The 27,464-nt window shown below is 46.2% G+C and overlaps 1 protein-coding gene across 7 annotated transcripts in view; it reads right to left on the reverse strand.

Moving 5' to 3' along the window:
• The window catches only part of FBXO21 (F-box protein 21), a 54,659-nt gene that overhangs the window by 18,188 nt on the left and 9,007 nt on the right, over window positions 1–27,464 (reverse strand). For 3 of the 7 annotated variants that reach the window (XM_047828838.1, XM_047828842.1, XM_047828840.1), the window contains exons 4-11: window positions 26,022–26,143; window positions 22,899–23,045; window positions 22,459–22,595; window positions 21,233–21,369; window positions 12,531–12,710; window positions 11,287–11,419; window positions 3,615–3,826; window positions 1,936–2,093 (exon numbers count right to left, since the gene is read on the reverse strand). In XM_047828838.1, the coding sequence (XP_047684794.1) occupies window positions 1,936–2,093; window positions 3,615–3,826; window positions 11,287–11,419; window positions 12,531–12,710; window positions 21,233–21,369; window positions 22,459–22,595; window positions 22,899–23,045; window positions 26,022–26,143 (1,226 nt within the window). Of the gene's footprint in view, window positions 1–1,935; window positions 3,827–11,286; window positions 11,420–12,530; window positions 12,711–21,232; window positions 21,370–22,458; window positions 22,596–22,898; window positions 23,046–26,021; window positions 26,144–27,464 lie in introns of those variants that run through there. The other 4 variants (XM_047828839.1, XM_047828841.1, XR_007146011.1 and 1 more) reach the window with 3 other exon arrangements.

Here is a 27,464-nt window from a genome sequence, read left to right on the forward strand (position 1 = left end):
ACCGGGCCCCGGGGCAGACGGACAGCGCTCATAGGGGAATCCTGGCTGTCCACCTCTAAGAGCCTCTAAAAGTCTCAGAATTTCAAACTAAGAAAGGCAACTGCGAACCTTGCTCACATTCACTCAGCTCAATCTCAGTTTTAGAATGCAGAATCGCAACCAGATAGGAAGTTGTTTTGTTTTGTTTTTTAAGTCGTTACTACACCACAACTCTGATAAACCTGACATTACAGCGCATGTTTGCTTAGATCTGTTTGAGATGAATTCCCCAATCTTCAATACAGACACCAAATTTGGAACACCTACAACTGCATACCCAGTTTTACCTACTCTGAAAAGCCCATTTTAAAGTTAGTATGTTTCTAGAAACTCAAATATTAAATGCTAGATGTCTTAATATCGACCGTACGTAAAGGGCAGCAAAGGCACACACACGGTGGAGCCCCGGACACTGGCCTGCGATGCTGGGGAAGGGACGGTGCCCTTCACTCTTGGGACATGTGACATGCAATGCTTACCAGGTGACTAGTGGGGGTGCAAGAGTCCACCAAATCATCCAATAATTTCTAAATCATTTGTTGGTTTTTAGACACTGTTGGTATGATTTTTTTTTTTTTTAATATGGCACAGCTTCAAAAGTTAAATGAAATCCCCATCGGCCCCTTCATCTAACAGGGGACACACAGACCCTTCCACAACTGTCCCAGCATACTGATGGAGGTTAAGCTTCCTGCACAGCCTCAATGAACAGAATCTCTCTCAATTCTGTATACAACCCTCTCTCAGCTTCTGAGGAGTTAACATGAATAGGAAACTTTCTAGTCTGAGATTTTTATACATCCGAAATTTCTATTATTACATTTACCAACACAATACTGAGTTAGGTCAAACCTGATGCTTTAGGTCAGACACAAACAGGTGCGGCAATGACAGTTAAGGGCATGGCTCTCGGCCAACGTGTCAGGTTCAAATTCACACTTTGTTAGATTAAACTTGGAATGAGCCCATGCGCGTCAGTTTCTTCATGTACAACACGAGTATGATGAGGACAGTATTCCTATTCTCAAGTGGAGTTAATATACGTTAGAACACTGCCTGTCACAGACCAGCACTACATTAGCATTTGTGGTTACTATTTTTTTTAGTAATCTCTACGCCCAACATGGGGCTTGAACTCACAACCCTGAGATCAAGAGTTGCAGGCTCTTCAGGTTGAGCCGGCCGGGCGCCTCACGTTTGTGTTTGTTTTTATTAATAAAACAAAAGCTGTGAATGCCTTGACAGGCAGCCATACAGTAAGTTCATCCAACTAAATGGAGGAACAAGGAAAAAGGAGACCCACACTGCAGGCATCTGCCTCTAACCTGCCTCTCCAGACTCCACCCACTCCCCCCTCACGAGTGCCCTGGACGAGCACCTATCAGGGCTGGCAGTGGCCCCAGACACCACCAAGCACCTGTTGACTACCAGGGGCTCTCAGAGCCAGCGCCGTGGGCTGCAGTTCCCACAGTGGCCACTTGAGGGCATCCCCGGGAAAGCAGAGCAGGCCGCCCGCCTCAGGATGCCAGAGGCTGCTGGGGTGATCCTTCCAACATTGTCCACTCGGTGCCCTCCAGTTCAGGCAGGCCATATGGGCAGGGCACTGGGCAGCAAGACTTTTGGGAATTTGGCAAAGGCAATGACAGAGGTCGGCAACAGCACTGGAACGGGGTCCTGAGTGTGGTGGTGATGGAGGGAAGAATCTAGGGGCAGCGACCAACCCAAGGCATGGCTGCACCACGGCATACCCACCCATGTTTAGCAGAATACTGGCCCTGATGAGGTTAGCCATCTCTACATAAACTGATGACTGTGCCCACAATATTGGAGCGCTCAAATGTGTGCTTAAAATGTGCCTGTGTGTCACTACAGGTACAGACAGGACTAGTTACTCACCTTGGGCTGCATATCTACAAGAACCATCCTCCACCAGAACATTATAGAAAGGCTGATGATGGCCATGAGGCAGGCTGTGGACGTTCATGTTTCGGATCCATTCGTGTCCCATCATGCAGGTAGGGTCCCAGCCATAGATCACACAGTTATAGCCATACCTAATTAACATAAGAGCAAGGGCAAATCAATTCCCTGGACCCTGTCACAGCAACTATGAAATATATAAACGATGGCTTGGCTTCTCTTAAGTTCATGTTCTTACAAATTTACCTGCTTTTATCCCTGTTAATAAGCATTTTTCAGGACACTCTTGGCTCCCTTTACAAACCCCTCTTATTATCAAGATAGCACTTCAGGTGGAAAAAAACAGACTTCAACGGAGACTCACAGGACAACTGGTTATCCAAATGGAAAAAGGGATCAGGACCCAGGCCTGAGAACAGCGCACAGTGTCCTAGTGGGACAAAGGCCTGGATAGAAAACACAGAATTTGTAGGCTAGCTTCATGACACAGGACATAAAAAGAGTTCTTAAACCAGATATGAAAAATACAGCCATAAGGGAAAAGAGTACTCAATTTAATAGTATTAAAAGGACCCAGATTCAAGCAGACTATTAAAAAACTACAGGACAACTGGGGAAACAGGAACCCTGACTAGACCTAAGTGAGGAGGTGAAGGAGTTGTTTTTTTCTTAGATACAAGAGGATGGTAAATGTACTTTTAAAGGAGACAGCAAGGCCTTACCTTTTAGGTACACACACTGAAACAGCTACAGGTGAGCCACAGATGGAATGGCATCTGGTACCAGCTTCCAGGGAGGGGCGGGGTTAGGGGGATGAAAAGAGTGAAGGCAGACCCTCATGACAACTGTTGAAGCTGGTTATGGGAGCATCGTCTGGTTCACTATCCTCGTCTCTACTCATATATGCTTGAAATTTCCATATTAAAGTTGAAGGAAAAAAAGAACGCACTAAAAGGATAAAAAATACTAGCCCCAAACTGGGAAAACATATTGGCAACGTAGATGCACACAGACACAAGTAACAGGATAAAGGACTGAAAACCCCTAAGAAAGATGAATAACTCAAATGAAAAACAGGAAGACTTGAAGATGCGCTTAATAAAAGGAAACTTGAATGAGCTTCTTTTCCAGGTTCACGAGCCCATCCGCGTAGTCAACCGGGGAAATGCAAACGAAAACCACAATGAAATACCAGTCGCCATTTACTCTGTAAGTGCATTTTTAAAAGTCTGGCAATAACACGTAGGGGAGAACAGGACCCTCCGCTCCCAGCCTGCCGGTGGCACGTAAATCGTAACCGGCACTGTTGCTGTGGACGCGGTTGAGTTTTGCCTAGTCAATCGACCATGAGCTTGCCCTACAGACGGGCAAGCCCTACCTGCAACTCGGATTCACAGGGATGGAGATAAACGAAGCGTCAGGACAACGAGGAAATGAGCAGAAACCCCCCCAGCTTACAGCTCTCCCATTAGAAGACCCTGAGCGAGGACAGCGAGACTCTTCTTACAAAACGAAAAGGGTAGATGCGGTTCAGACCAGCTCGGCCTCGGGCGGCTCCCGCGGTGGCCAGTCCGTCGCGGCGGCTCCCGAGACGCGTGCTGGCAGGCACGCGTGTCCTCGGCAGCCGCGTGGGGATGGCCGCCACGGGCACTCACCTCTTATGCTTCATAATGAGCCCAATGGAGTAGCAGACGTCTCTGTGCTTCTCGTGGGAGCGCAGCTTCACCTCCACACCCACCTCCTCCTTCTTGCGCTCGATGTGCTCTAACGTGTGCTGCACCAGATAGCCCACCGCCCCGTGCTGCCCGGGGTCTAGGGTTTGAATGTGCTGGAGGATGTCAAGCACCTTCAAGACAAGACAGAAAGACTAGGAGATAATATTTTCATTTAGGCCTTTTCTTTTTTGCGGCACAGGATTTAGAGCTACCTAACCTGGCAAAAGACGGCAAGCTGGGGGCCGTGCTGATGCCCCCCACGTCTGGGAGCTGGTGGTCTCCCCTCTAACGCCGGGCACCGGTCCCACAGCAGATTCGACCAGCGGGAACGTGGGAATTATTTAGAAACACGGTAGGCCAGAACAAGCGAGGGGTGAGGAGGCAAGAGCCTGCCACGCACAGACGTGTCTGGATTGGGGAACTCCAACAGAAGGTGGTAACACTCTTGCTGGTCAGTGTGGCGATTCCATCCTTTATACACAGAAAGGAGAGGGTTTTAATACATCGCTGACCAACTGGGAAGAAAAGTAACTGCTCAGCTGCTTCAATCCAGATCAAGGGGACGTGTGACAGAGCTGCCTCGACTACCCAGGGGGAAGGGGCTACACAGAAGCCACGGAGTGATGCCCGTGAGCTTAGCTGATGAAGCCGTGGGTCTCAAGGTTCTGAACACGTACCGATCATTTTCAGCTATTTTAACTCGCAGTGCAATTCCGCACGCACTCAAGTGGACAAGGAGAAACCACATCTATGTGGAATTTAAATGACTAAGCTGCTCGCGGCAGAGCTGACTCCAAGGTTATGTTTTCCTACCGTACACAGTGCTGCTAAGGAAACCTGCAAACTCGAATAAAGTTTTACACACACACGCGCGTGCACACACACAAAATCACTTAGCACCTATGACGCCATTTAGCAGAGGGTCTCTGACATGTTCTTCTTTTGGAAACAGGATCTTTTCCTATTTACTGAGCCCTAAGACAGAGTAGGTAAGCAGACAGAGTGACCTATATTCTAGTCCCAGATCCAGCAAATGGTTTTTACCTTTAAGTTAGTTTATTCACGTTATCAGATGATGACTAGTAACTGTCCTATTTCCTGATGTATTTTGACCCACCAAAAGTGCTGTGAAAATTAGCTTTTTGCAGGGCACCTGGGTGGCTCAGGCGGTTAAGCACCCGACTCTTGACTTCGGCTCAGGTCAGGATCTCACAGTTCATGAGATCGAGCCCTGAGTCTGGCTCCGCGCTGAGTGTGGAGGCTGCTTGGGATTCTCTCTCCCCACTCCCCTGCTCCTCCCATGCAAACACGTGCACTCTCTCCCTCAAATACACAAACATAAAGAAAACACCAAAACCTAGTTTTTTGCAGTGTAAGATGTTATTATGAAACCCACTCCTAACCTCCAGATTGGTATTTGCAGGATCTCAGTATTTTGTGAATGCTGCTTCTCCACTGATCACTGATTCGTGCCAAGCCCATCACATTTATTTCATTTCATCCTCCCAACGTGAAGTATAGTCAATGCTGATTTCCAAAGAGGAATCAGGCATCATCAAGTTAAGGAACTTGCTGGAGGTCCCAGAGTATGAAAGTGTGGAGGGAGAATGTGGACCGGGGCGGGGGGGCGGGCTGACTCCAAACCTAAGGTCGCAACCACCTTCTTACCAGAGCAAGAGCAGGAGCATTTTAATTCATTGTTAGGAAAACTTTCAAACCCATAAAAACTGGGGTGCCTGGATGGCTCAGTCGGTTAAGCATCTGACTCTTGATTTCTGCTCAGGCCATGATCTCACGGTTCACGAGCTCAAACTCCATGCTAGGCTCTGGGCTGATAGTGAGTGCCGAGTGTTGCCTGCGATTCTCTCTCTCCCTCACTCTCTGCCCCTCCTGTGCGAGTGCCCTTTCTCTCTCAAAATAATTAAAAAAAAAAAAAATCAGTAAGGTTGCTTAAAACACACACACACACACACACACACACACACACACACACACACACACAAATGGACAGAATGGTATAACCCTAAGCACCTCAAACTCAGCTTCAACCAGTATCAACTGAGAGCCAATTTCCATCCACCACCCCACCTTTGCTTTAATTTGTACTGTGCTTTACTTTGGGGGACACTAATCCTATTCATCCTCTGAAGCTAAAACCATCGGATCTGAACGGTGAGTTCTATTTCCGGCGCTTGCGTGTGGCTTTCCTCCTGTTCCCATATGCAGCTCCAACTACAGCCGACCCTTGAACAACACGGGTTTGAACTGCATGGGTCCACCTATATGAGGATTTTTTCCAGTACGGGACCGTAAATGTATTTTCTCTTTCTTGTAATTTTCTCATAACATTTGCTTTCCTCTAGCTTACTTTATTATGAGAATATAGTATGTTACACATAAAACATGCACAATATGTTAACTAGCTAGTTGTTATCCAAGAGGCTTCTAATCAACAGCAGGCCATCAGTTAAGTTTTGAGTCAAAAGTTATACATGGAGTTTTGACTGTGTCAGGGGTCAGCACCCCTACACCTTCCCCCCCAACCCCGCTCCGTCTGTGCAAGGGATGACTATAGTTACTTTTTTAAAAATGTTTACTTATTTTGAGAGAGAGAGAAAGAGAGAGAGCGAGCACGAACAGGGGAGGGTCACAAGAGAGAGGGAGACATGGAATCTGAAACAGGCTCTAGGCTCTGAGCTGTCAGCACAGAGCCCGACACGGGGCTCAAACCCACGAACCATGAGATCATGACCTGAGCCGAAGTTGGACGCTTAACCGACTGAGCCACGCAGGCGCCCCAATTATAGTTACTTCTGACCACACTTCTGCTACATTCTACAAATACAGCTTCCCTCCCTAACTAGCAGCCCCTCCCCTGCAGATAAGTGCAACAGACCTATCTTGGGAGTCTTGTAAGCACAGGGGAAGGCTTAAACTCCCTTGTAGCATCAGGAAGAGACAAGGTTCAGGGGTAATTACCACTCCCTGTCCCCAGATGTGCAGATGACAGGGTGAAGGGAGAGGGCAGAAACAGAAAAGATACCATGACAGGGGCCTGGTGTGCTCCTGAAGGACAGTACTGATGACAGCAGCAGGGGTGGCGGGTGTTATGATGTCTCCAAACACATGTCTAGGCTGACAATCCCAAGAGCCCACAATTTTGGGGGTAGGGATCTTGGAACACAGGGGTCTGTCACTCATGATTGGCAACCTTTACCGTAAGGAGCCAGAGAGTAACTGCGGCCTTGTGGCCCACATGGTGTCGGACCCAACTACTCTCCTCTGCCCCCTGTGGCTGGAGAGTAGCCAGCGATAAAAAAGCAAGCAGATGGGCCCCTTTCGAAATGTGCCTTTGATAAAACATATCCACAAATCCAGGCAGCAGAGTGTGCTGACCCTGTTCTGTCCCGGCTACCAGTTTCCCCTGTGGCTCTCTGTGAAGTGCCTGGCTCCATGCTGCAGACCTCCACTTGGCTGGGGGCTCTTCTGCTTTTGGGGCTTCAGCCACCAGACACTGATACGGGGAGCCCCTGCCAGATGTCCTCAGACAGCTGCACTCAATGGCCCCGGTCGTGTCCAATCCAACAAACCCCAAACTGAACACTTTCTCCTGCCCCTGAAACAAGTCTGTTCTCCAAACACCTGTTTTTTTTGAGGGGTAGGGGGCGAGGGGCAGAGAGAGAATCCCAGGCAGGTTCAGCACTATCAGCACAGAGCTCGATGCAGGGCTCGAACTCACGAACCACTGTGAGATCATGACCTGAGCCGAAATCAAGAGTTGGATGCCCAACCAAATAAGCCACCCAGGCGCCCCAATACCCACCCAGTACAGAGCCCAACATGGGGCTCGAACTCATGACCCGGAGATCAAGACCTGAGCAGAGATCAAGAGTTGGATGTTTAACCGACTGAGCCACCCAGGCGCCCCATCCAAATACCCACTTTTAACGCGCCCAAACAGTCTCCCTTGTTGGAAAATCTGGATATCCTCTCCCTCATTATCTAACAAAGATCTTAATCACTCGTCCAAACCATTTTTTTGAGCACCTCCTGCGTCTCGGGCCTTGGGCGGAGAGCCAGGGGGGCCGCTACCCTGAAGAACCACACAGATGCGGTCCTCGCCCTCAGGGAGCCCGGTCCCTGGCGAAGGCACAGTACACACGCAGCCACAGTGTCCTCAGAAGATGTTCTGCGGCAGCGCGAGCACACGGCTGGCAGAGCAAGGGACCTGGACTGCCGCGGATGGGCTGGGGAAGGGGTTTCGGAGGCGCAGCCAATGGGACCGAGGCCTAAGGAAAGGCGTTTGGGGCAGCGCCGGGGCGCGCACCAAGCACTGAGGCGAGAGAACACGGGCGAGTGGAGGGCGCGGCCGGGCAGCACAGCGTCCAAAAGGGGCAACCGTGAGCACCGAGGCAGCTGAGGCTGGCAGGGCCAGACCGCCGAGAATCTTACTAGCCATGACAAAGAGAATGAGCCTGATCTTCACGACACCGAGGCAGCCACTCGGAGGGCTCTGAGCACTGAAGGGGCAGGGCCGACATCTTCAGAGATTGCTCCGGCCCCAGTGTAGGGAACAGGTTCCGAGGGGTAAGAGTGGAGGGGGGAGAGCAGGCAGGAGGCCTGGGCGGCGGTCTAGGAGATGGGGCCACGGGTACACGTGCAGCAGACACCTGGGCACGCGGGTCTGGAGCCCGGGGTCCAGGCAGAGCGTCCGTCGGGAGCGGTCAGCCTGCGGACGGTAACTGAAGCAAGGCCAGGTGACCTCACCTCGGGGAAAGGTGTTCACCGAAGTCTAGAAACTACCCTGCGGGGAAGAAACCTAGGACACGGAACTAGCAAGAGGCTGAGAACCATGGACCAGACTCAAAGGAACAGAGTGTTTTGAGCAGTGAATGGCCCTCAGTGATCCAGAAAGATAAGGAAAGACAAGTATCTGTGGATTCGTCAACAAAAAGAACGGTTTCTGTCAAAAGGGGTCATTGGCTTCCTTGGCAAGAGCAGCGTGTGGAGGGGGGAAATGATCCCCATGTTCTGGGGCGCAGGTGGGAGGCCAGGCATGCGGCCATCTGGGGCTGGAGCCCCGCAGGGGAGGAGAGAGATAAGGAGGCGGCCGCAGGGATGTCATGGGAGCGCGTTTTGTTTTTTCCCCAAAGATGAGAAAGATCGATCCGAGTCAGCAGAACGCCAGCGGCAGACAGCAGAAACAGGGAGTTGTAGACATAGGAGAAATAAAGGAAAACAGAGTGGGATCTGGAGCACAGAGAGTTGCCTTGGAAAACCAGAAGGGTATCTTTTCCAGTGAGACGTAGAGGAGGGTGAGGGAAGGGAGGGAGGGCTATGGGTCAAACTGAGGAGGGAGGTCTGGCAGCAGGAAGCAGAACGGGGCCCGGGTGCCGGCTTCACCATCCCCCCCGTAGCCCGCTGGCCCACAGGGGTAAGGCGTGCGGGTGGGCTCGGGCACCGAACTGCCTGTGCGCAATTCCTAACACCATTGATGCCAGCGCGGGTGGCCTCAGCGGGTTACCTGACTTCCCGCTGCCTCAGTTTCACTATTTACAGAATGACAAAAACCCGGCATCCACCCCACAGGGTTGGAAGGAGGCGTCTGGTGCCAGTGACTTTTCAAAACGTGACCACCCTCCACTGTCTCTTCCCGTCACAGCCACAAGGACCCTGGACTATGACGACAGTGACCCAGAGGGCTTGTGTTTCTTCGCTCTTTCTGATTTACTTCAACTGAAAACAAGCTGACTTTCCAGTCTTCCCAGTTTGGGAACTAACAAGGCCACACTAATTCCAAGCCTTCCAGAAACTGATCTGAAAAATATGCACACAGCTGCTCACGTTTCCATGCCCATATATGAGTACGGGCATACAAAGCCTTGTTGGGTGGGCCCACAGTGCCGGGCCCGTCCACCTCCGTGCCAGGCACAGGCTGCCCCTGTCCACGGGAACAGCTGCCTATCCTGCCCTCTGAATGGTTTCCCACCCTTCAAGGTCCACCTCAAACACCTTCTCTGGAGAGGAGCCTTTCCTCATGGCTTCAGTGTCCCCTGGAAATTTCCTCATCAGAAGCCCCCGTGTTCCCACTCTCTCTGGTGGCGCCCGCCTAGCTCAAGTGCACTCTCATGGAGGGGAGCGACTTTGCATTCCTGATCCCCGCATGAGGGGCCGTCTAAGGTGCTCAACCCCAGAAGCAAACGAATGGTCGTCATGAGGAAAAATGTTCTGCACGTAAGCAACCGGGATCTTGTTCGAGTGACCTTTGCTTGGCAGGATGGCACTCTCGGTCATCCACGGAGGGTACTGAGGTATTTCCCCAGTGCACAGCATGAGCACTGAACGGAGTCCATCATCAAAGAAAGGTAAGGATGCCAGAGCTCCTGCAGACTTTCCCCCAGGGCAGATGTTAACCTTACCCCTTCTAAGGCTGATGTGTAATTTAATACAGAATTTACATCTAAAAAGTCATGCTTTGAGAGGGTTTCAGCATTCTACAAATTATCATGACATTCCTTAATTGAAGAAAGAAGTGACAAGAATTAGTTATGTATAGCCCAGCATCAAAAATAAAGTGAGGGAAAAAAATAAACGACTGAGCTGTGGATAAGAGGGTTCTGGGAAGTAGGTGGTAACTTTGGTAGAGGGTCTGGTTCTGGCAGACCACAGGACGTTCCGGGAGGACATCTGCTACTTGGACTACAGATGACCTCTTAAGATAGGAGCTCAGGGATGTTCCTACCGATGGGTCCTTTCTCAGAACGATTCCACATCTTTGAAGTGGGGAATAAATGAGATAGTTTAAACCTAAGCAATGTGGGGTCACACTATTTACCCCTCTCTAACAACACGAACGGATGATTTTATGCTGATGTCCCTGTGAGCACTCGGAACAAAATTCTCTCGCCAGGCTGCTCTAAACAGACATAATGGATTATTAACATCTTCCCCTGGAAAAGCCAGCGCGTGATGGAAAGGCGCAGCTGCTCCCACGCTGTAACACACCCTCGCACTCAGACACCTGCTGCACCCACAGCTTGCTGAGGAGCGTTTCTGATCGCAGACGCCGCGGTCCTCCGAAAGGGCTTGCTGCTGGCCACAGGGGACATTAGAAAAAGGAGGAGCCCAAGTGGGACTGTATCAGAATCCACAGTTTTCCAAGACGGAACCAGTCCGTGAAACCCAGCAGCTGGACCGGAACACAGCCAAGATCTACTTTTCCTTTGTTAAACAGGGGTGCTCACGTGGTCAGTGTGAGCACCACCAGCGCTGCTGGAGGGTGAACACTTAAAGTTCTGCTTCCCCTTGCTGAGTCAGGGTGACCCGGGGGGAACACGTGTGGGCACCAACAGGTGGGTTGCAGAGCTGAGGCCTTGTGCTTCCAGGTGTTTAAGGCATGGACCACAAAGAGAACAGGCAACCCCTGGCAGTGTAGCCAAGTGTTTTAGATTTAAAGGAGACAAAAAACGTTTAATTGACAGGCCGAGATGGGGAGAGTGAATAAATTCACGTTTATCCTCCAGGCTGATAGGAGGATAAACTTCCAAGAGCCGCCTTTCAAGCTAGAGTGCCTCTCTAACGCAAGTGCAAAGCATCAAAGTAAAATAATTACCTTCTCTGGCCAGATGCCCAGGTGGAAATAGAGCCTGGCTTGCAGGAGGAGAAGCTGCACCTGGTCCGGGTACATCGCCAGGTACAGGTCCAGGGAGTCTCGCAGGAGTTGGTAAGACTGGTCGATGCCTTCCCTGGTGGGGGAAATCAATCACGGCCTCACTTTCTGCTTGCTTCTCAGCTGAGACCCTCTTTTTCAAGACCCAGGTTTTATGAGTAATGGACACAAAGGCCACACACCTTTTAGGATTCCGATACCTCCTCTCTGTTCAGCATATAGTTACAACGATCTCAGTAACAATATTAAAAAAGCCCCAGAAGAAACCTTAACTTTTGTACCCCACTTTGGTGATGGGCATGAAAACTGTAAGCACTTTCACTGTATAGTCACCTCAATAACACGGCACATAATCAAAAATAACTTCTGCCTAGGTGGAGCACAGAGGACTTTTAGGGCAGTAAAACTGTTCTGCACAATACCACGACGGTTGGTTCGTCATGGTGCGCTCATCCAAACCCACAGAACGTACGCCACCAAGAGGGAAGCCGGGTGTGAACTGTAGAGTCTGAGGATGACGTGTCTGTGGGGGTTCGTCAGCTGTAACCAGTGTCCCACTCTGACGGGGGATGTTGGGGAGGTGCGGGGGAGGGGGTACTAGGAGAACTCTCTGTACTTTCCACTCCATTTTGTTGTGAACCTAAAATTGCTCTAAAAAATACAGCCTATTTTAAAAGAACAAAGAATTCCACCGTTAGGCAGGGAACTACGACTACAACATACAATCTTCTATTTTCCCTGTAAGACATATTCCCTTGGACTCAGAGGCAGAATGGTTTCATACTTTTGTTTGCTTTCTTACCTAAGTGATAGAAATGTATAAACCAAAGGACGACGACAAGGCACTTGGACCAAAGAACATACTGCCCTGAAAAGTAACCTTTACCAGTCTCAAATACTCTGGTTACTAAAGAAAATATTGAAAATATTACAGAAAACTTGCACACAAGTCCATTGCAAAAGTGTCAAAGTCACTCAGTACATCTTAAGCCAGGACAGCATTATGTCACAAGGATGCGTTTCTCTCTGTGGTGGGTAGACAGCCGCAGACAGCCCAACTGTGCCTCCCGGCATCCACAGCTTTGCCGCATGACGGGAGGCCCATCAAATAAAATCCTCTGTAAGGCAATCCGAGCCTCCAAAGACATGCACTCTGCAGAAGTGTTGGAAAACCACGAAAACCTTACCGCTTTCCCAGGCTTAAAAGGTTTCCCACCATTCGCTGTAACACCTTCTTCACGTTGACCACCCCGTACAGTGCTGCCGTCACGTGCTGGCCGATCAGGTATTCACACTCTTTCACTGTCAGCTGCTTCCCTTTCCCAAAAGCGTCTATGTAGATGTAGTCAAAGATGTCCAGGGTCGCCCTATCCAGACAGCACAGGCAGTTAGCCAAATCTCAAGTCAGAGCTGCACAAGGCAATGTCTAACATCCCTTCCCCCCTCCCAAGTAGCTCAAATTAGAGACTGAATATTATTAACACAGCAGCATTTTCACTTAAAATAGTAAGGCCTGTCTAAAGTTCAAAATCTGACCCTTTAGACATTCCCTGCTGTGTTAAGACTTCAGGACACAGATGTTTAGGAAACGGCACCGATGCGTGCCATCAAATATAGTTTTGCGAGGAGATTAAGCCAGATCAAACCAAGTTTAAAAGAGAACAGAAGAGAATTTATTGACCTTAGTCTACAAAACGCTCTATCAGAAGTTGGGTGGGAAGGCCCGAGGCACTTTATGATTCTGCAGATTAGCACAGTTAACGTCTGTGGGCCCTAGGCCCCTGGGGCTGTGAGGAAAGTTACAGAACCCAGCCCTGCCAAGTGTCCTGCCCCCGACCCTGCAGACACACTCCGGTGGGCACTCAGGGCTCAGCCTGGGAACCTGGCTCCAGACCAGAGAGCTGAGCCCCCGCACTTGACCCTGCCACCCCTCCCGTGAACCATGCTCTCAAAAAGGGTGGTGGCCTGAGCTGAGCGGAGCGGTGGGAGGAGGTCACATGAAGCCAGTCCTCATCACCATTACCAAGAACATTCTCTGAGGACTCCTGAAGGTCTTTGTTTCAGGGACAGTTGCATTTTTTTTTTTTTCTTGAGCAGCTGTTCCACTTTGATCTTATGCCCATTGCAAACCACGCAGGAGATTTTCACTTGGGCGGCTTTATTTATTTATTTATTTATTTATTTTAATTTTTATTTACTTTAGAGACAGAGAGACAGAGCACAAGTGGGGAAGGGGCAGAGAGAGCCGGAGATGGAATCCGAAGCCGGAGATGGAATCTGAGCTGTCAGCACAGAGCCCGATGTGGGGCCCAAACCCATGAACCATGAGATCATGACCTGAGCTGAAGTCAGACACCCAACTGACTGAGCCACCCAGGCTCCCCTCACTTGGGCTGCTTTAAAAAGCCCAGTCAGATTTCTTCCTAGAGTCATATTAATATACTTCCTGTAGCAAGACAGACACAATGTTCCAAAAATAAGAGATGCTCTTCAACTCTTTTTATGAGTCTACAAGAACTACACATATACACACAAATTGATTACAGACAAAAATCCTAAATAAAATAGGAGCAAATCAAATACAGCAATGAATTTTTAAAAATCCTATGATTAAGACAGATGTACCCCAAGAATGAAAGGATAATTGAATGTTAAAAAATCTATTTCAGCACGTATGAAGAAAAATGTATGATTTTATCAGTAGATACAGAAAAGAGATTTTGGAAAAAAAAAATCGAATGCCTACTTATTTAATAAAACTTAAGCAGGGGCAGCTGGGTGGCTCAGCTGGCTAAGAATCCAACTTTGGCTCAGATTCTATGTCTTGGGTCATGAGTTTGAGCCCTGCATTGGGTGAGCTCAAGCCCTACTTCAGGCTCTGCATGGACAGTGTGGGGGAGCTGAGTGGGATTCTCTCTCCCTCTCTTTCTGCCCCTCGCTCACTCTCACCCTCTTTCTAAAAAAAGAATAATAATAATAATAATTAAAAAGAACTTAAGCAAAGTAGGAATTTAGAAGGCAGCTTTGATAATCTCAATGAAAGGAAATACTCCAAACGTCATGCCTGATGATGAAATTTTGAAAGCATTCCACCTGAAGTCATACCCAAGACAAGGGTACCCACTATCACTGGTTCTACTCAACTCTGTGTGAGAACACCCAGCCATCAGAATAAGTATAAGAAACAAATGTACAAAGGCTAGAAAGAAAAGAACCAAACGGTCACGATTCACAGGCAATATGACCATCTACACTGGAAACCCACAAGAGTTGACAATTAGCTCCAATAATTTATTCAGCAAAGGGGATGATTATCAGATTTATATCTAAATATCAGTCATATCCCTATACATCATCAATACTTAGAAAACATAATTTTAAAAATTACCATTTACATTAGCAATAAATATTTAAGGTACTTTAACGAATAAGTCTGGCAAGAGTTAAAGAACTTCATGAAGAAAACAATAAAATCTTTTTAAGGATATTAAAGACAACTTACACGTGTAGGGAGGCATCCTGTTCACAGACAGACTCAGGAGCAAAACACTGAAACACTGCTCGTATTAATCTATGAATCCAATCGAAAGTAAACTCTGGTACCGATTAACATCCTTATGGACTTCTGAAGGAGGCTGGTAAATGGATTCTAAATCTACAGAAGAGCAAAAGGCTAAGAAGAGCCAAGGAAATTCTGAAGAACTCGATGGGGAGGGGGGTGGGGTCTGACCTACCAGGTACTAGTAAACGATAAAGTTACAGTAAGACAACAGGGTCTTGGTGCAGGGACGGATCAGAGACCAAGGGCATGAACGTGGGTCCAGGTGAGGAGAGGGCTTGCAGCCCGGCCGTTGCTTCATGGGCTGTGCACCCGCACTATTCTCACCGGCCTCCTGACTCCTTTGCCCTGAGGACGCAGCCAGGGGCGCGGTGTTTGTTTCTGCCAGGTGCCTGGCGTACAGACAAATTATTTTATTGCTCATCTGCACTGTTAGTGCACATTCACCGTAGCCTGAGAAGAAAAAATGATACTGTTACCATGCACAACTGTGCCCAGCAATCCGTTTCTGTGGCAAATAATATGACAACTGCAGTTTTAAATGCTTTCTATCATGCAGAGATCCTTGGTGGATTATTACATGGGCATTTAAGATTATTTTTGAGATATTTGGGGAAATCGGTTGGGTTACCTAGGCAGAGAGAATGGACTGAGAGAGCATATTCCCCATTTACAATCAAGGAAAGTGGGTACCTGCTACCCAAAGCCGCGCAATACGTGTAGAAAAGGGTATCTGGAAAAGAAAGGACGCCCATGCATACCATTTAAGGAAATATACATATGTAATGAACTATAAAAATTTGCATGGAAATAACAGAAACTTGCAGGTAACTGGTGGTTATCTCTGCAGAGGAGAGGAAGAAGGAGGGGATGAGGAATACCCAGGAGGCTCCAACTATTCATGTTTTATTTTTTAAACTAGGGGGTAGAAATACAGAGATGAGTTACGCCTTTCTTCCAGGTATGATTCACAAATTCTACTAGGTGTATAAAGCACTGGGCCATCTCAATCCTCCAAATGCTTGAAAAACATGTGCTCCATTTTCACAGAGGAAGAAACTGAGGCTCAGAGGAAGCCGAGGTCTGAACCCAGCCCAACACTAAAGCTGAGGTACTACTATACCGCTCATCACTCGCCAGAGGATATTACAAGGTCATTCAAAGCACAGGAAATAATTAAATAACTTTGTTTCTTCTTCCTCTAAATGGCACATTTAATGAGAAGATAGTTCTGACTATGTGATGAACTATTTCTTTCACAAAAGCTAGACTACAGCTGAAAAAAAGCTTTATGTCCAATAGGACACCAAGCTTAAAGGAGAACAAAACAGAACTTGTTGACCTGGTCTCAAAATGCACATCAGTCACCAACCTTACCTAAAAGGGGCATCACTGATGATAAGAAACTGAGCATTTGCTGTGCACATGAGTGAAGAACTCAGCTACCCTGCTGTCTCCCCCTCCCCCATCCTCCCTCTCTCTCTCTCTGGTGAGGAGGGAGGGAGGGGAGATTTTATGGAAGACTGCAAAATAAGACTTTAAGGACTCTTTGATCTAGATGGACTTAACAGATATATTCAGAACATTCCATCCTAAAACGGCAGAATACGCGTTCTTTTCAAGTGCACATGTAACATTCTCCAGAACAGATCACATATTAGGTCACAAATCGAGCCTCAACAAATACAAAATGATTGAGATCATACCATGCATCTTTTCTGACCACAATGCTATGAAACTTGAAGTCGACCACAAGAAATAATTTAGAAATAAAACAAATACAAGGAGGTTAAACAACATGCTACCGAACGTGAATGGGTCAACCAGGAAATCAAAGAAGAAATAAAAAAATACACAGAAACCAATGAAAACGAAAACACAATGGTCTAAAACCTCTGGATGCAGCAAAAGTGGTCCTAAGAGGGAAGTATATAGCAATACACATCTACGTCAAGTAAGAAAAATCTCAAATCAACAACCTAAACTTGTACCTAAAGGAGCTAGAAAAAGAAAAAGAAAACTAAAGCCAGCAGAAGAAGGGAAATAATAAAGATTAGAGCAGAAATAAATGATACAGAAACTACAACAACCACAGAACAGATCCAGGAAACCAGGAGCCAGTTCTTTGAAAAAAATTAATAAAATTGATAAACCTCTAGTCAGACTTATCAAAAAAGAGTAAGGACCCACATAAATAAAATCACAAGTAAGAGAGGACAAACAGAAATACAAACAATTAAAAGAGTACTATGAAAAACTAGAAGCCAACAAACCGGACATCCTGGAAGTGATGGATACATTCCGAGAAGCATAGTAACTACCAAAACTAAAACAGGAAGAAACAGAAAACTTGAACAGACCCATGACCAGCAAAGACATTGGATCAGTAGTAAAAAATCTCCCAACAAACAGAAGTCCAGGACCAGATGGCTTCACAGGGGAATTTTACCAAACATTTAAAGAAGAGCTAATCCCTATTCTTCCCAAACTATTCCAAAGAATAGAGAAAGAAGGAAAACTCCCAAGTTCAATCTATGAAGCCAGCACTACCCTGATACCAAAAGCAGATACAGAGACCACTCAAAAAGAAAACTACAGGCCAATCTCCCTGATGAACATGGATTCAAAAATTCTCAACAAGATACTAGCAAATTCAATCCGACAGTTCATTAGAAGAATCATTCACCACGATCAAGTGGGATTTCTTCCTGGGTGCCAGGGTGGTTCAACATTCACGATCAACCAACACGATAAACCACATTAATAAAAGAAAGGATAAGAACCATACAAACATTTCAATGGATGCAGAAAAAGTTTCTGACACAGTACAACACCCGTTCATGAGAAAAGCCTCCAACAAAGTAGGTTTCAAGGAAAACACCTCAACATCATAAAGGCCATATATGAAAAACACGCAGCTAATATCCTCCTCAATGGGGAAAAACTGACAGCTTTCCCTCTACAGTCAGGAAAAAGACAGATGTTTACTTTCACCACTGCTATTTAACACAGTACTGGAAGTCCCAGCCTCAGCAATCAGACAACCGAAAGAAATAAAAAGGACCCAAATCGGTAATGAGGAAGTCAAACTTTCACTATCTGCAGAAGACATGATACTCTATGTAGAAACCCTAAAAGACTCCACCAAAAAATTGCCAGAACTGATACACGAATTCAGTAAAGTCAGTCGCAAGTTACAAAATCCACATATAGAAATCTGCTGCATTTCTATACAATAATGAAGCAGCAAAAAGAAATTAAGGAATCAATCCTATTTATAATTGCACCAAAGACTGTAAGATACCTACGAATAAACCTAACCAAAGAGGCCAAAGATTTGTACACTGAAAAATATAAAACACTGATGTAAGAAACTGAAGACACAAAAAAATGGAAAAACACTCCATACTCATGGATAAGAATAAATATTGTTAAAACGTGTAAACTACCCAAAGCGATTTACACATTTAATGCAATCTCTCTCAAAATACCAACAGCATTTTTCAGAGAGTTATAATAAACAATCCTAACATTTGTATGGAACCACAAAAGACCCCAAATAGCCAAAGCAACCTTGAAAAAGAAAAGCAAAGCTGGAGGCATCACAATTCCAGACTTCAAGCTATCTTGCAAAGCTGTAGTGATCTAAACAGTCTGGTACTGACACAAAAATAGACATATAGATCAGTGAACAGAACAGAAAACCCAGAAATGAACCCACAACTATATGATCAATTAATCTTTGACAAAGCAGGAAAGAATATCCAACGGAGAAAAGACAGTCTCTTCAACAAATGGTGTTGGGAAAACTGGACAGCTACACGCAAAAGAATGAAACTGGACCACTTTCTTACATCATTCATAAAAATAAATTCAAGATGGATGAAAGACCTAAACACGAGACAGGCAACCATTAAAATCATAGAGGGGAGCACAGGTAGCATCTTCTTTCTAAATAGGTCTCCAGAGGCAAGAGAAACAAAAGCAAAAATAAACAAATGGGACTTCATCAAAATAAAAAGTTTCTGAGGCGCTTGGGTGGCTCAGTCGGTTAAGCAACCGACTTCGGCTCAGGTCATGATTGCAGGGTTTGTGGGTTTGAGCCCCGGGTCAGGTTCTGTGCTGACAGCTCCAAGACTGGAGCCTGCTTCGGTTTCTGTGTCTCCCCTCTCTCTCTGCCCACCCCTGCGAGTGCTCTGTCTGTCTCTCTCTCTCTCAAAAATAAATAAAGAACAAAAAAATAAATAAAATAAAAAGTAAATAAATAAAAAGTTTCTGCACAGCGAAGGAAACAGTCAACAAAACCAAAAGACAATCTACACAATGGGAAAAGACAGTTGCCAATGACATATCCAATAAAGGGTTAGTATCCAAAATATATTAAAAAAACTCATTAAAACTCAACACTACAAAAGCAAATAATCCAATTAAAAATGGGCAGAAGACACAAATAGACATTTTTTCAAAGAAGACATACAAATAGCCAACAGACACATGAAAAGACGCTCATCATCACTCGCCATCAGGGAAACACAAATCAAAACTACAATGACGTATCACCTTACACTGTCAGAATGGTGAATATCAACAATACGAGAAACACCAGGTGTGGATAAGGATGTGGAGAAAGGGGAATGAACCCTTGCACACTGTTGGTGGGAATGCAAACTGGTGCATCCATTCTGGAAAACAGTATGAAGGTTCCTCAAAAGGTTAATCCAGCAATCACATTACTAGGTATTTATCCAAAGAATACAAAAATACTAATCCAAAGGGATATATGCCCCCTATGTTTATAGCAGCATTATCTACAATAGCCAAATTATGGAAGCAGCCCAAGTGTCCATCAATTGGTGAATGGATAAAAAAGGTGTGGGGTGTGTGTGTGTGTGTGTGTGTGTGTGTATGTGTATACATATATATGCATATACATATCCATATGTGTGTGTATATAGTGGAATATTACTCAGCCATAAAAAAGAATGAAATCTTACCATCTGTAAGGATGTGAATGGAACTTGAGGATATTATGCAAAGCAAAATACATCAGAGAAAGACAAATACCACGTGATTCCACTCATATGTGGAATTTAAGAAATAAAACAAATAAAGAAAGGGAAAAGAAAAAAAAAGGCAAACCAAGAAACAGACTCTTAACTATAGAGAATAAACTGATGGTTACGGGGCGGGGGGATGGGAGAAATAGGTGATGGAGATTAAGGAGTGCACGTGTTGTGATGGGCACCAAGTGTTGTACAGAAGTGCTGAATCACTAAATTGTACACTGGAAATTAACATTACACCGTATGTCAACTAACTGGAATTTAAATAAAAACTTAAAAAAAAAAAAGTAAAAAGCAAGATTCCTTGTTAAACAAAAAGAACTCTTTGATCTGATCTGCTTTGCAACAAAAGGACTTTAAGATCCACCTAAAATCCTGACCTCCTAGTCCTACTCTTTTTTTTTTTTTCAAGTTTATTTCGTTTGGGGCACCTGGGTGACTCAGCTGGTTAAGTGTTCGACTCCAGCTCAGGTTCGGGATCTTGTGGTTCATGAGTTCCAGCCCCACGTGGGGCTCTGTGCTGACAGCGTGGGGCCTGGAACCTGCTTCAGATTCTTCACTCTCTGCCCCTCCCCGCTCACACACACTCTCTTTCTCCAAAATAAACAAACTTAAACATGTTTTTTAATGTTTATTCATTTTGGAGAAAGAATGTGCATGTGCATGCGGGTGTGGGGCAGAGAGCAAGGGAGGCAGACTCCACGTGGTCTGTGCAGAGGCAGACACAGTGTTTGATCTCACAAATTGTGAGAGCGGAAATCAAGAGGCAGATCCTTAGCCAACTGAGCCATACAGGTGCTCCTCTATTCCTCTTTTTGTTTTTTTTAACGTTTATTTAATTTTGAGAGACAGAAAGAAACAGAGTGCGAATGAGGGAGAGGCACAGAGAGAGGGAGACACAGAAAGGAAGCAGGCTCCAGGCTGTCAGCACAGAGCCCAACTCAGGGCTTGAACTCATGAATGTGAGATCATGACCTGAGCTGAAGTCGGACGCTTAATCGACTGAGCCACCCAGGCACCCCTAGTCCTAGTCTTTATACTTACTTTTAGATGACTATAAGTTCACATGCAGCTTTAAGAAGTAATACAGAAAGATCCAGAGTGCCCTTCTCTCAGAACCAGAATACGGTCACTGATGGCCAAGGAACAAGACAGCTGCCCCACACCCCGTGCCCTAGTCGACCTCTGTTCCGTTACCACACTTCCTCTCAGCACAGTGGGAGTGAATCCCGAGGACCAATCACAACATATGGCATAGGTGGCTCACCCTTCTGCACCTTGGCACCACCTTAACAAGAAGTGACTGGGGAAGTTGACAGGTTCCAGTGGGACCCCCAACTGCCGGGCAATTGTCAAGTAGAGCAGAGACATGCTGATCGGAATTCCTGTTCTTCGAATCAAAACCTGAAGGAGGAAAAAAATCCCTTAGCTTCACAGAAACGAACCTTCCCTTCTCATTCCTTCAAAGCAAGTCCTTACTAGGCACTCACTGTGCATCAGGAACGACACTAGGTTTTGTGGTTTAAGTGGATGAATATTTGCTTTTTTTTAGATCAAGGGTCTGCAAACTGCAGTCCGCGGGCCAAGTCCACCACCTGTTTCCGTACGGCCCGCATGAGAAGAGCTTTCACATTTTTTAGTGTTTAAAGAAAGTCAAAAGAGTACCGTTTTGTGACACATTAAAAATCACATGAAACTCAAATTTCTATGTCCGTGTACAGAGTTTCATTGGAACACAGCCGCACCCGTTTGGTTTGGTAACGTCTGTGCCCCCTTTCAACTACAATGGCAGAACTAAGCAGTTGGGACACAGAGCATCTGGCTTGCCAAACCAAAAGGCCTGTTTGGCCCTTTACAGAAAAAAGTCTACAGACCTGTGATCTAGGCTGTTCTTCCATTTTTTAAGTTTCATTTATTTATTTTGAGACAAAAAGAGAGAGAAGGAGCAGGGGAGGGGCAGGGGGAAAGGGAAAGAGAGACAATGCCAAGCAGGCTCCACTCTGTCAGCACAGATAGGCTGTTCTTCCAAAAGAATTTAAGGTCATTTCAAGGAAAGTGTATGAAATACGACAGAAAAAGATTAGCATACAGAGCAACAGAATAGATCTGAAAACAGTGTCAAGAAGGAAGCACATAAAAACGAAGTATCAATTTGGCCAAAATGGCTGGCCAGATTTCTTCCAAGGCTTCTAGAAGCCAGTGTAGGAAAAAGATCCGATTAGTTTCACAGTTTAGTGTTCATAAGACACAAATTAACCAAACAAAGTCAGAGAAATGTGTATTTCTAGACAGGAAATGATCAAGGGTTTTCACACAGAGGACACTATAAAGAAATAAAAATCCATAGCAATACCCTTACAGTGGAGGCAAAAGTGAGTTTCACTGGGCATTGAGAGATGAAAAGACCATGTATCTGTGCTCCAAACTATACAATTTATCAAAAATGAGCTTTCAAAAAGACATATGATTATGTTTTAATACACCCACATTTACCTGGTGCATGTATAAGTTTAGGGCATTATAGTAATCCATTCGGTTCCCCTTAAACTTCAGCTGGTCATAAAGGACGTAGTTCATGGCGTCCAGCACCTGGCTCTGGAGTTCTATCTCCATTATCATGGAGGATTCACCTGAAACACAGAGATCTACTCTGAGGACAGAAGCACTGGCAAGGCTGTGACCAGCATCCCAAACGACCTGTCACACGCAGACACTGGCAATGTCCTAACAATACTCAGTAGGTGATGCCAGTCTAGGGTGGAGGAAAGAATATGAAGTTCAAGTCTTTCACACTTCCAAGTGAACATGTGGTTGTGTCATTAACTGCTTCTTTGGTGACATAATGGAAACATACTACAGAATTTCTCACATTAACCAATAGCTCTGCTAGGTTTTCTTTTGCAAATACAGTTGGATCCAAAGCAATTCCACACCTGCCTTGAAGGCCAAGCTGGGGTGGCGACTGTTCATGCCCCGGAGGGTTTTGCAGACCAGCTCTACGATGTTGTCAATCTGGGCCTGGATATCTTTGAGGCTGATGTCAGAGAGAGGATTGCAGTACTGGTCAATATATACAGCGCCTGAAAATAAACAGGAATCACTGAATAAATTCCTATTTCTGCCTTCGTCCTATTAGTTGGTCACTCAGCACAGACACTTGGGGCCATCCTTCTTTCCACCACCTGCCAGATAAGCTTCATCTGTAGATGCCAGACCCTGCTGCTGATACATGGAAAAGGAGCAACTTTCTCACAACAAAGGAGTTTACACACTTTATTTAAAAAAAATAAAATACAGGCACCTGGGTGGGTGGCTCAGTCAGTTGAGCGTCCGGCTTCGGCTCAGGTCATGATCTCACAGTTCGTGGGTTCCAGCCCCACGTCAGGCTCTGTGCTGACAGCTCGGAGCCTGGAGCCTGCTTCGGGTTCTGTGTCTCCCTCTCTCTCTGCTCCTCCCCAGCTTGCACTGTCTCTCCCTCTCTCAAAAATAAGTAATAAACATTAAAAAAATATTTTTTTTTACATAAAAATAAACCAAACTCTCTCTCAAAGGTCATGGACTCAAGAAACCACGTGATATACAGCATATTCCCATACTCTATTACAAAGAGGAATAAATGCTATAAAGGAGATCTTCCCAAGAACTCTGAACACTTAATGGCATAAGCCAGTTCCTTTACTTAAAAGAACATTTAAAAAGCTGAAAGCCCTCACAATGACAGATTTCCACAAACTGTACCCCTCAAAGGTGAAATAGTAAATGAACTCTGGAGAGAACTATACTTCTGAATTACAGAAATAGGGACACTCAGGGGACCTGTAGCCAAAGACTTGTACAAAGTACACTGGAGACACAGTGTCTTGAAAATCACCTCTCTGCTCTTTATTACCTTGGGTCATTTTCTTTTGTTTTGTATGTATGTATGTATTTGTTTAGAATCATGTACGTATGTATGTATTTAGAATACTAGGCAGGCTCTGCCCCGGCAGTGTGGAGCCCAATGAAGGGCTCCACACAGGGCTCGAACCCACAAATTGTGAGATCACGACCCCAGCTGAAGTCAAGAGTCAGACGCCTACGTGACTGAGCCATCCAGGCGCCCCGACCTTAGGTCATTTTCTAACCAGATGCCAAAGGGCTAACTTGATCATTTGGTTATGAGACAATTTCACTTGGGAAGCTGCAGTTATTGCTTTTTTTTTTAAGTCATTTTAAATTCAAGTCATTTAAATTCAATTTAGGATCTTGACCCCCTACTCAACATCCCAAAGGAGCTGAAGGCAGTGAACAAGAGCTGGGACCCCAGTGCTAATTTTGCCACTAGCCAGGGATTGGCTCCTGGGCTTCCTCGGGATGGAGTTTCCTCACCTGTTGGCTGCAGGACTTCTCCAAAGTCCATTCCATCCTAATGCTATGATTCCTAGACTTCGTTAATAGTTATCAGATTATTCTTGTCAGTCACCAAGAATCAAAACCTTGGAGCCAACTTCCTGCTCAATCACTTAAAAACTTTCAATGGCTACCCAGTGCCTACAGTACTGATTGGATGAGTTATGGACAACCATGTTAGTTTGTATTTGCAAGATGAAAAAGAAGCAATCGTCACTATAAACAAGCTACAGAAAACACACCCTGTTAAACTGTTCCTGACTGTGGAATGAACAGAAGAGTGGGGGACTCTCAACTCCAGTACACATAGAAAATTCCAGGGTGATAGGGCTGTTTGATTTTAATCAACTGAAACAGATTTTTCACTTCCTTCTGGATATGAGACTTGTACACAATCAGTAAGAATCCACACTGGGCACCATGGAGTATGCAGTGGATCATAATAACGTTAAAGGACCAGGGACACAAGAAAGTTAATGATCAGTTGGAGAAAAATGCCCGCACCTGAAACAGACATTAACCATGGTCTACTAGTCAATGCTACTGCCTGCATCCCTCCCGAGGCAAGTAAAATCTGCACGCGTTGCAGTAGTCAGCAGAAACTCAACGGAAGTTACACAGGACCTGGAACTCTTGCAGGCAAGCAGGATTTGAGAGGGGGATACCACTAACGAAGATACAAAGCCAGGAGGGAGGACAACACTGGCTGGAGCAAAGGGTGTGTTTTGGAGAGTAATGGGGAAAAGTCTGGGGCTAGGGGAGGTCCGGATTACGGAAGGCACCAAAAAGCAACAACAAACAAAGGAAATCAGGTGGCCACTCAGAGTGGTGGAAAGGCCAGGTTTCAGGCTGGACTAGCACTAGGGGGTCAGAAGCCATGGGGCTCAGGGAAGCAAGTGCTACTCAGAAAGCTGCTGCTGGGAGAGCTGGTGACAGCCCGCACGACAACAGTAACAGAGCGGGGACATGACCACGGAAATGCTGGCAAGGAAGAAAACCGGCGAACTGGGTAAATTGTGGGGAGCAGGGAATGAAAGTGAACGGACAGGCGTATCTGTACTCCGTAACCATGACTTATGGGAGCGTTTGTGTGATACGCTAGGAATTTAAATTAGTTAAAAGAAAAAATTAAGTCACATTTTGTTCTTGCCCGACTTAGCAGGAACAGAAAGTTATTCCCTTCACCGCATCCGTCCACTCGACTTCTTCCTCCTCACTTCTCATTATGGACAAGCAGACTCACTGACGCGCGAGGGCACTTCGTCCTCCTTAAACTCCAACCAGGGAGGTGAAGGGATCTGCATGAGGTCCCATGGAGACAAAACTGGATACATTTATTTCTGTTTCGGAAATGACGCTTGAAAGCTTAGACAAACAGGGAATTTAACCTCATTAGCTAAAATATCAGCCTCGTGCTTTGAACTGATGGTGCATCTTCAGAAGGCGCTGTCTTGCTTCAGCTGACGGCCAAATATTCTGGCAAAATCTGAGCTCTAGGGTGAGCAGTTCTGCCTACCTAAGTGATCAGACCACACAATCCCACCTCCAGAAGCCCACGCGGCCCGGCCCGGTCCACGTTTCCACTGCTCCACCCTTGGGGATGGTATCCACTACTTCTGAGAGCGACAACTTAGCTGCCTATTGGAAGATTATCGCTGAGATCTCACCTTCAAGGTACGATTCATAGTCATCAGGCTGCTGAAGAAATGCCTTTAGGTTATTTAAAATTTTCTGTTGGCGTAGGTAGTAAAGAATTTTTTTAGCGTAGTACTTCCAAGTCAGAGCTTTTCTGGAAAACAAACAAACAAGCCAATGAGAATCAAGACACTATATAAAAACCTCCGATTACTTTTTTTTTTTTTTTTTTACTTCCCTTCACACTAATTACAGCATGTAAAGAGTCTACTTAACAAGAAGAATATAATTGGTTCATGACCACACAGCACTTGTTATCACAGAAGCAGACAACACAATTTAGGACTTTGCATCTGTAATGTAACACTGAATCAGTAGTGCTGAAATCCAAGAAACACTGACCTGCGTGGCTTCAGACTGACTAAAAGGAAATCCAAGAGAAACCTGAAAAGCTGGGGCTTTTCAGCCGGGGCTGAAAAGTTGGTCGAGGCTCAGGAGCCAGGGGTGAGGCGTCTGGAATCCTTTGCTGGCCGCTGGGCACCTGCCTCAGGGAACTCAGGCCCTGGGTGGCCGACTTTCTCTACGATCACTGCCGTGGTGATCTCGTCCAGTCTCATGGTTTCATATATTGTTTCTGGCAGCCTTCAACTCATTTCCCAGAACACACTTCTCCTTACGTGCAACTGCTACTCCACATCCCCGCTCGGATATCCGGTGAGCTCCTGAAATGTCTCGGGTGAACGCGACTCTGCTGCTGCAGTCAGGCCGCAAGCCTTGGGGCCATCCTGCCCTCCTTGCTGGCCTGCTCTCGCAGACCATTCCAGCCATCCACCAGAGCTATCAGTTCTATCTTCAGCGTGTATTGGACAGGTGAACACTTCTCACTAGCTCATCTGCATCCTCACTGAGCTTCCACTTAAAATCCTGCCCCTCCACACGGCAGCCAGAGCGCTTCAGTTAACATGTTAAGTCACGGCACAAAAATCCCATACCCAAGTCTCCAGGGGTTTTCCACCTCGCTCAAAGTAAAAGCTGCAGTCCTAACGACGGTGCCTTAAACTCTCGCCCCATGACCTAACCTCAATTCCTGCTATTCCCCATCTCTGCCCGGCCTCCAGCCACACTGGCTTCCCTGCTGTGCCATCGTGCTCTGTGGTGCTCACCTGGGGCCTCAGCACTCTCAGGTCCTTGACTGGAAGGTTCGTTCCCTGGAGATTTGCAACCTCCACCCTCACCTCCTTTCAGGTTTTCATTCAAATGCCATTTTGAGTAAGGCCTTCTCCCCTCTCCCCGCTTCACCCTCTTGCCTGGTTAGTATCTGTCTAGAGCCCCTTCTCCTCTTCTAATGTACTAAATCATCTTACTAGGTTAGTGACTCTCTGCCCCACTGGAAGGTAAGCCCCACAGACGCAGTGCTTTCTGTGTTGTTCACCGCTGTATCCTCAGTGCCTGGGACAGGTCTGGCACACAGCAGA

Source organism: Prionailurus viverrinus, chromosome D3 (assembly GCF_022837055.1).
Source record: "Prionailurus viverrinus isolate Anna chromosome D3, UM_Priviv_1.0, whole genome shotgun sequence".
In the NCBI taxonomy this organism is placed as follows: Eukaryota; Metazoa; Chordata; class Mammalia; order Carnivora; family Felidae; genus Prionailurus; species Prionailurus viverrinus.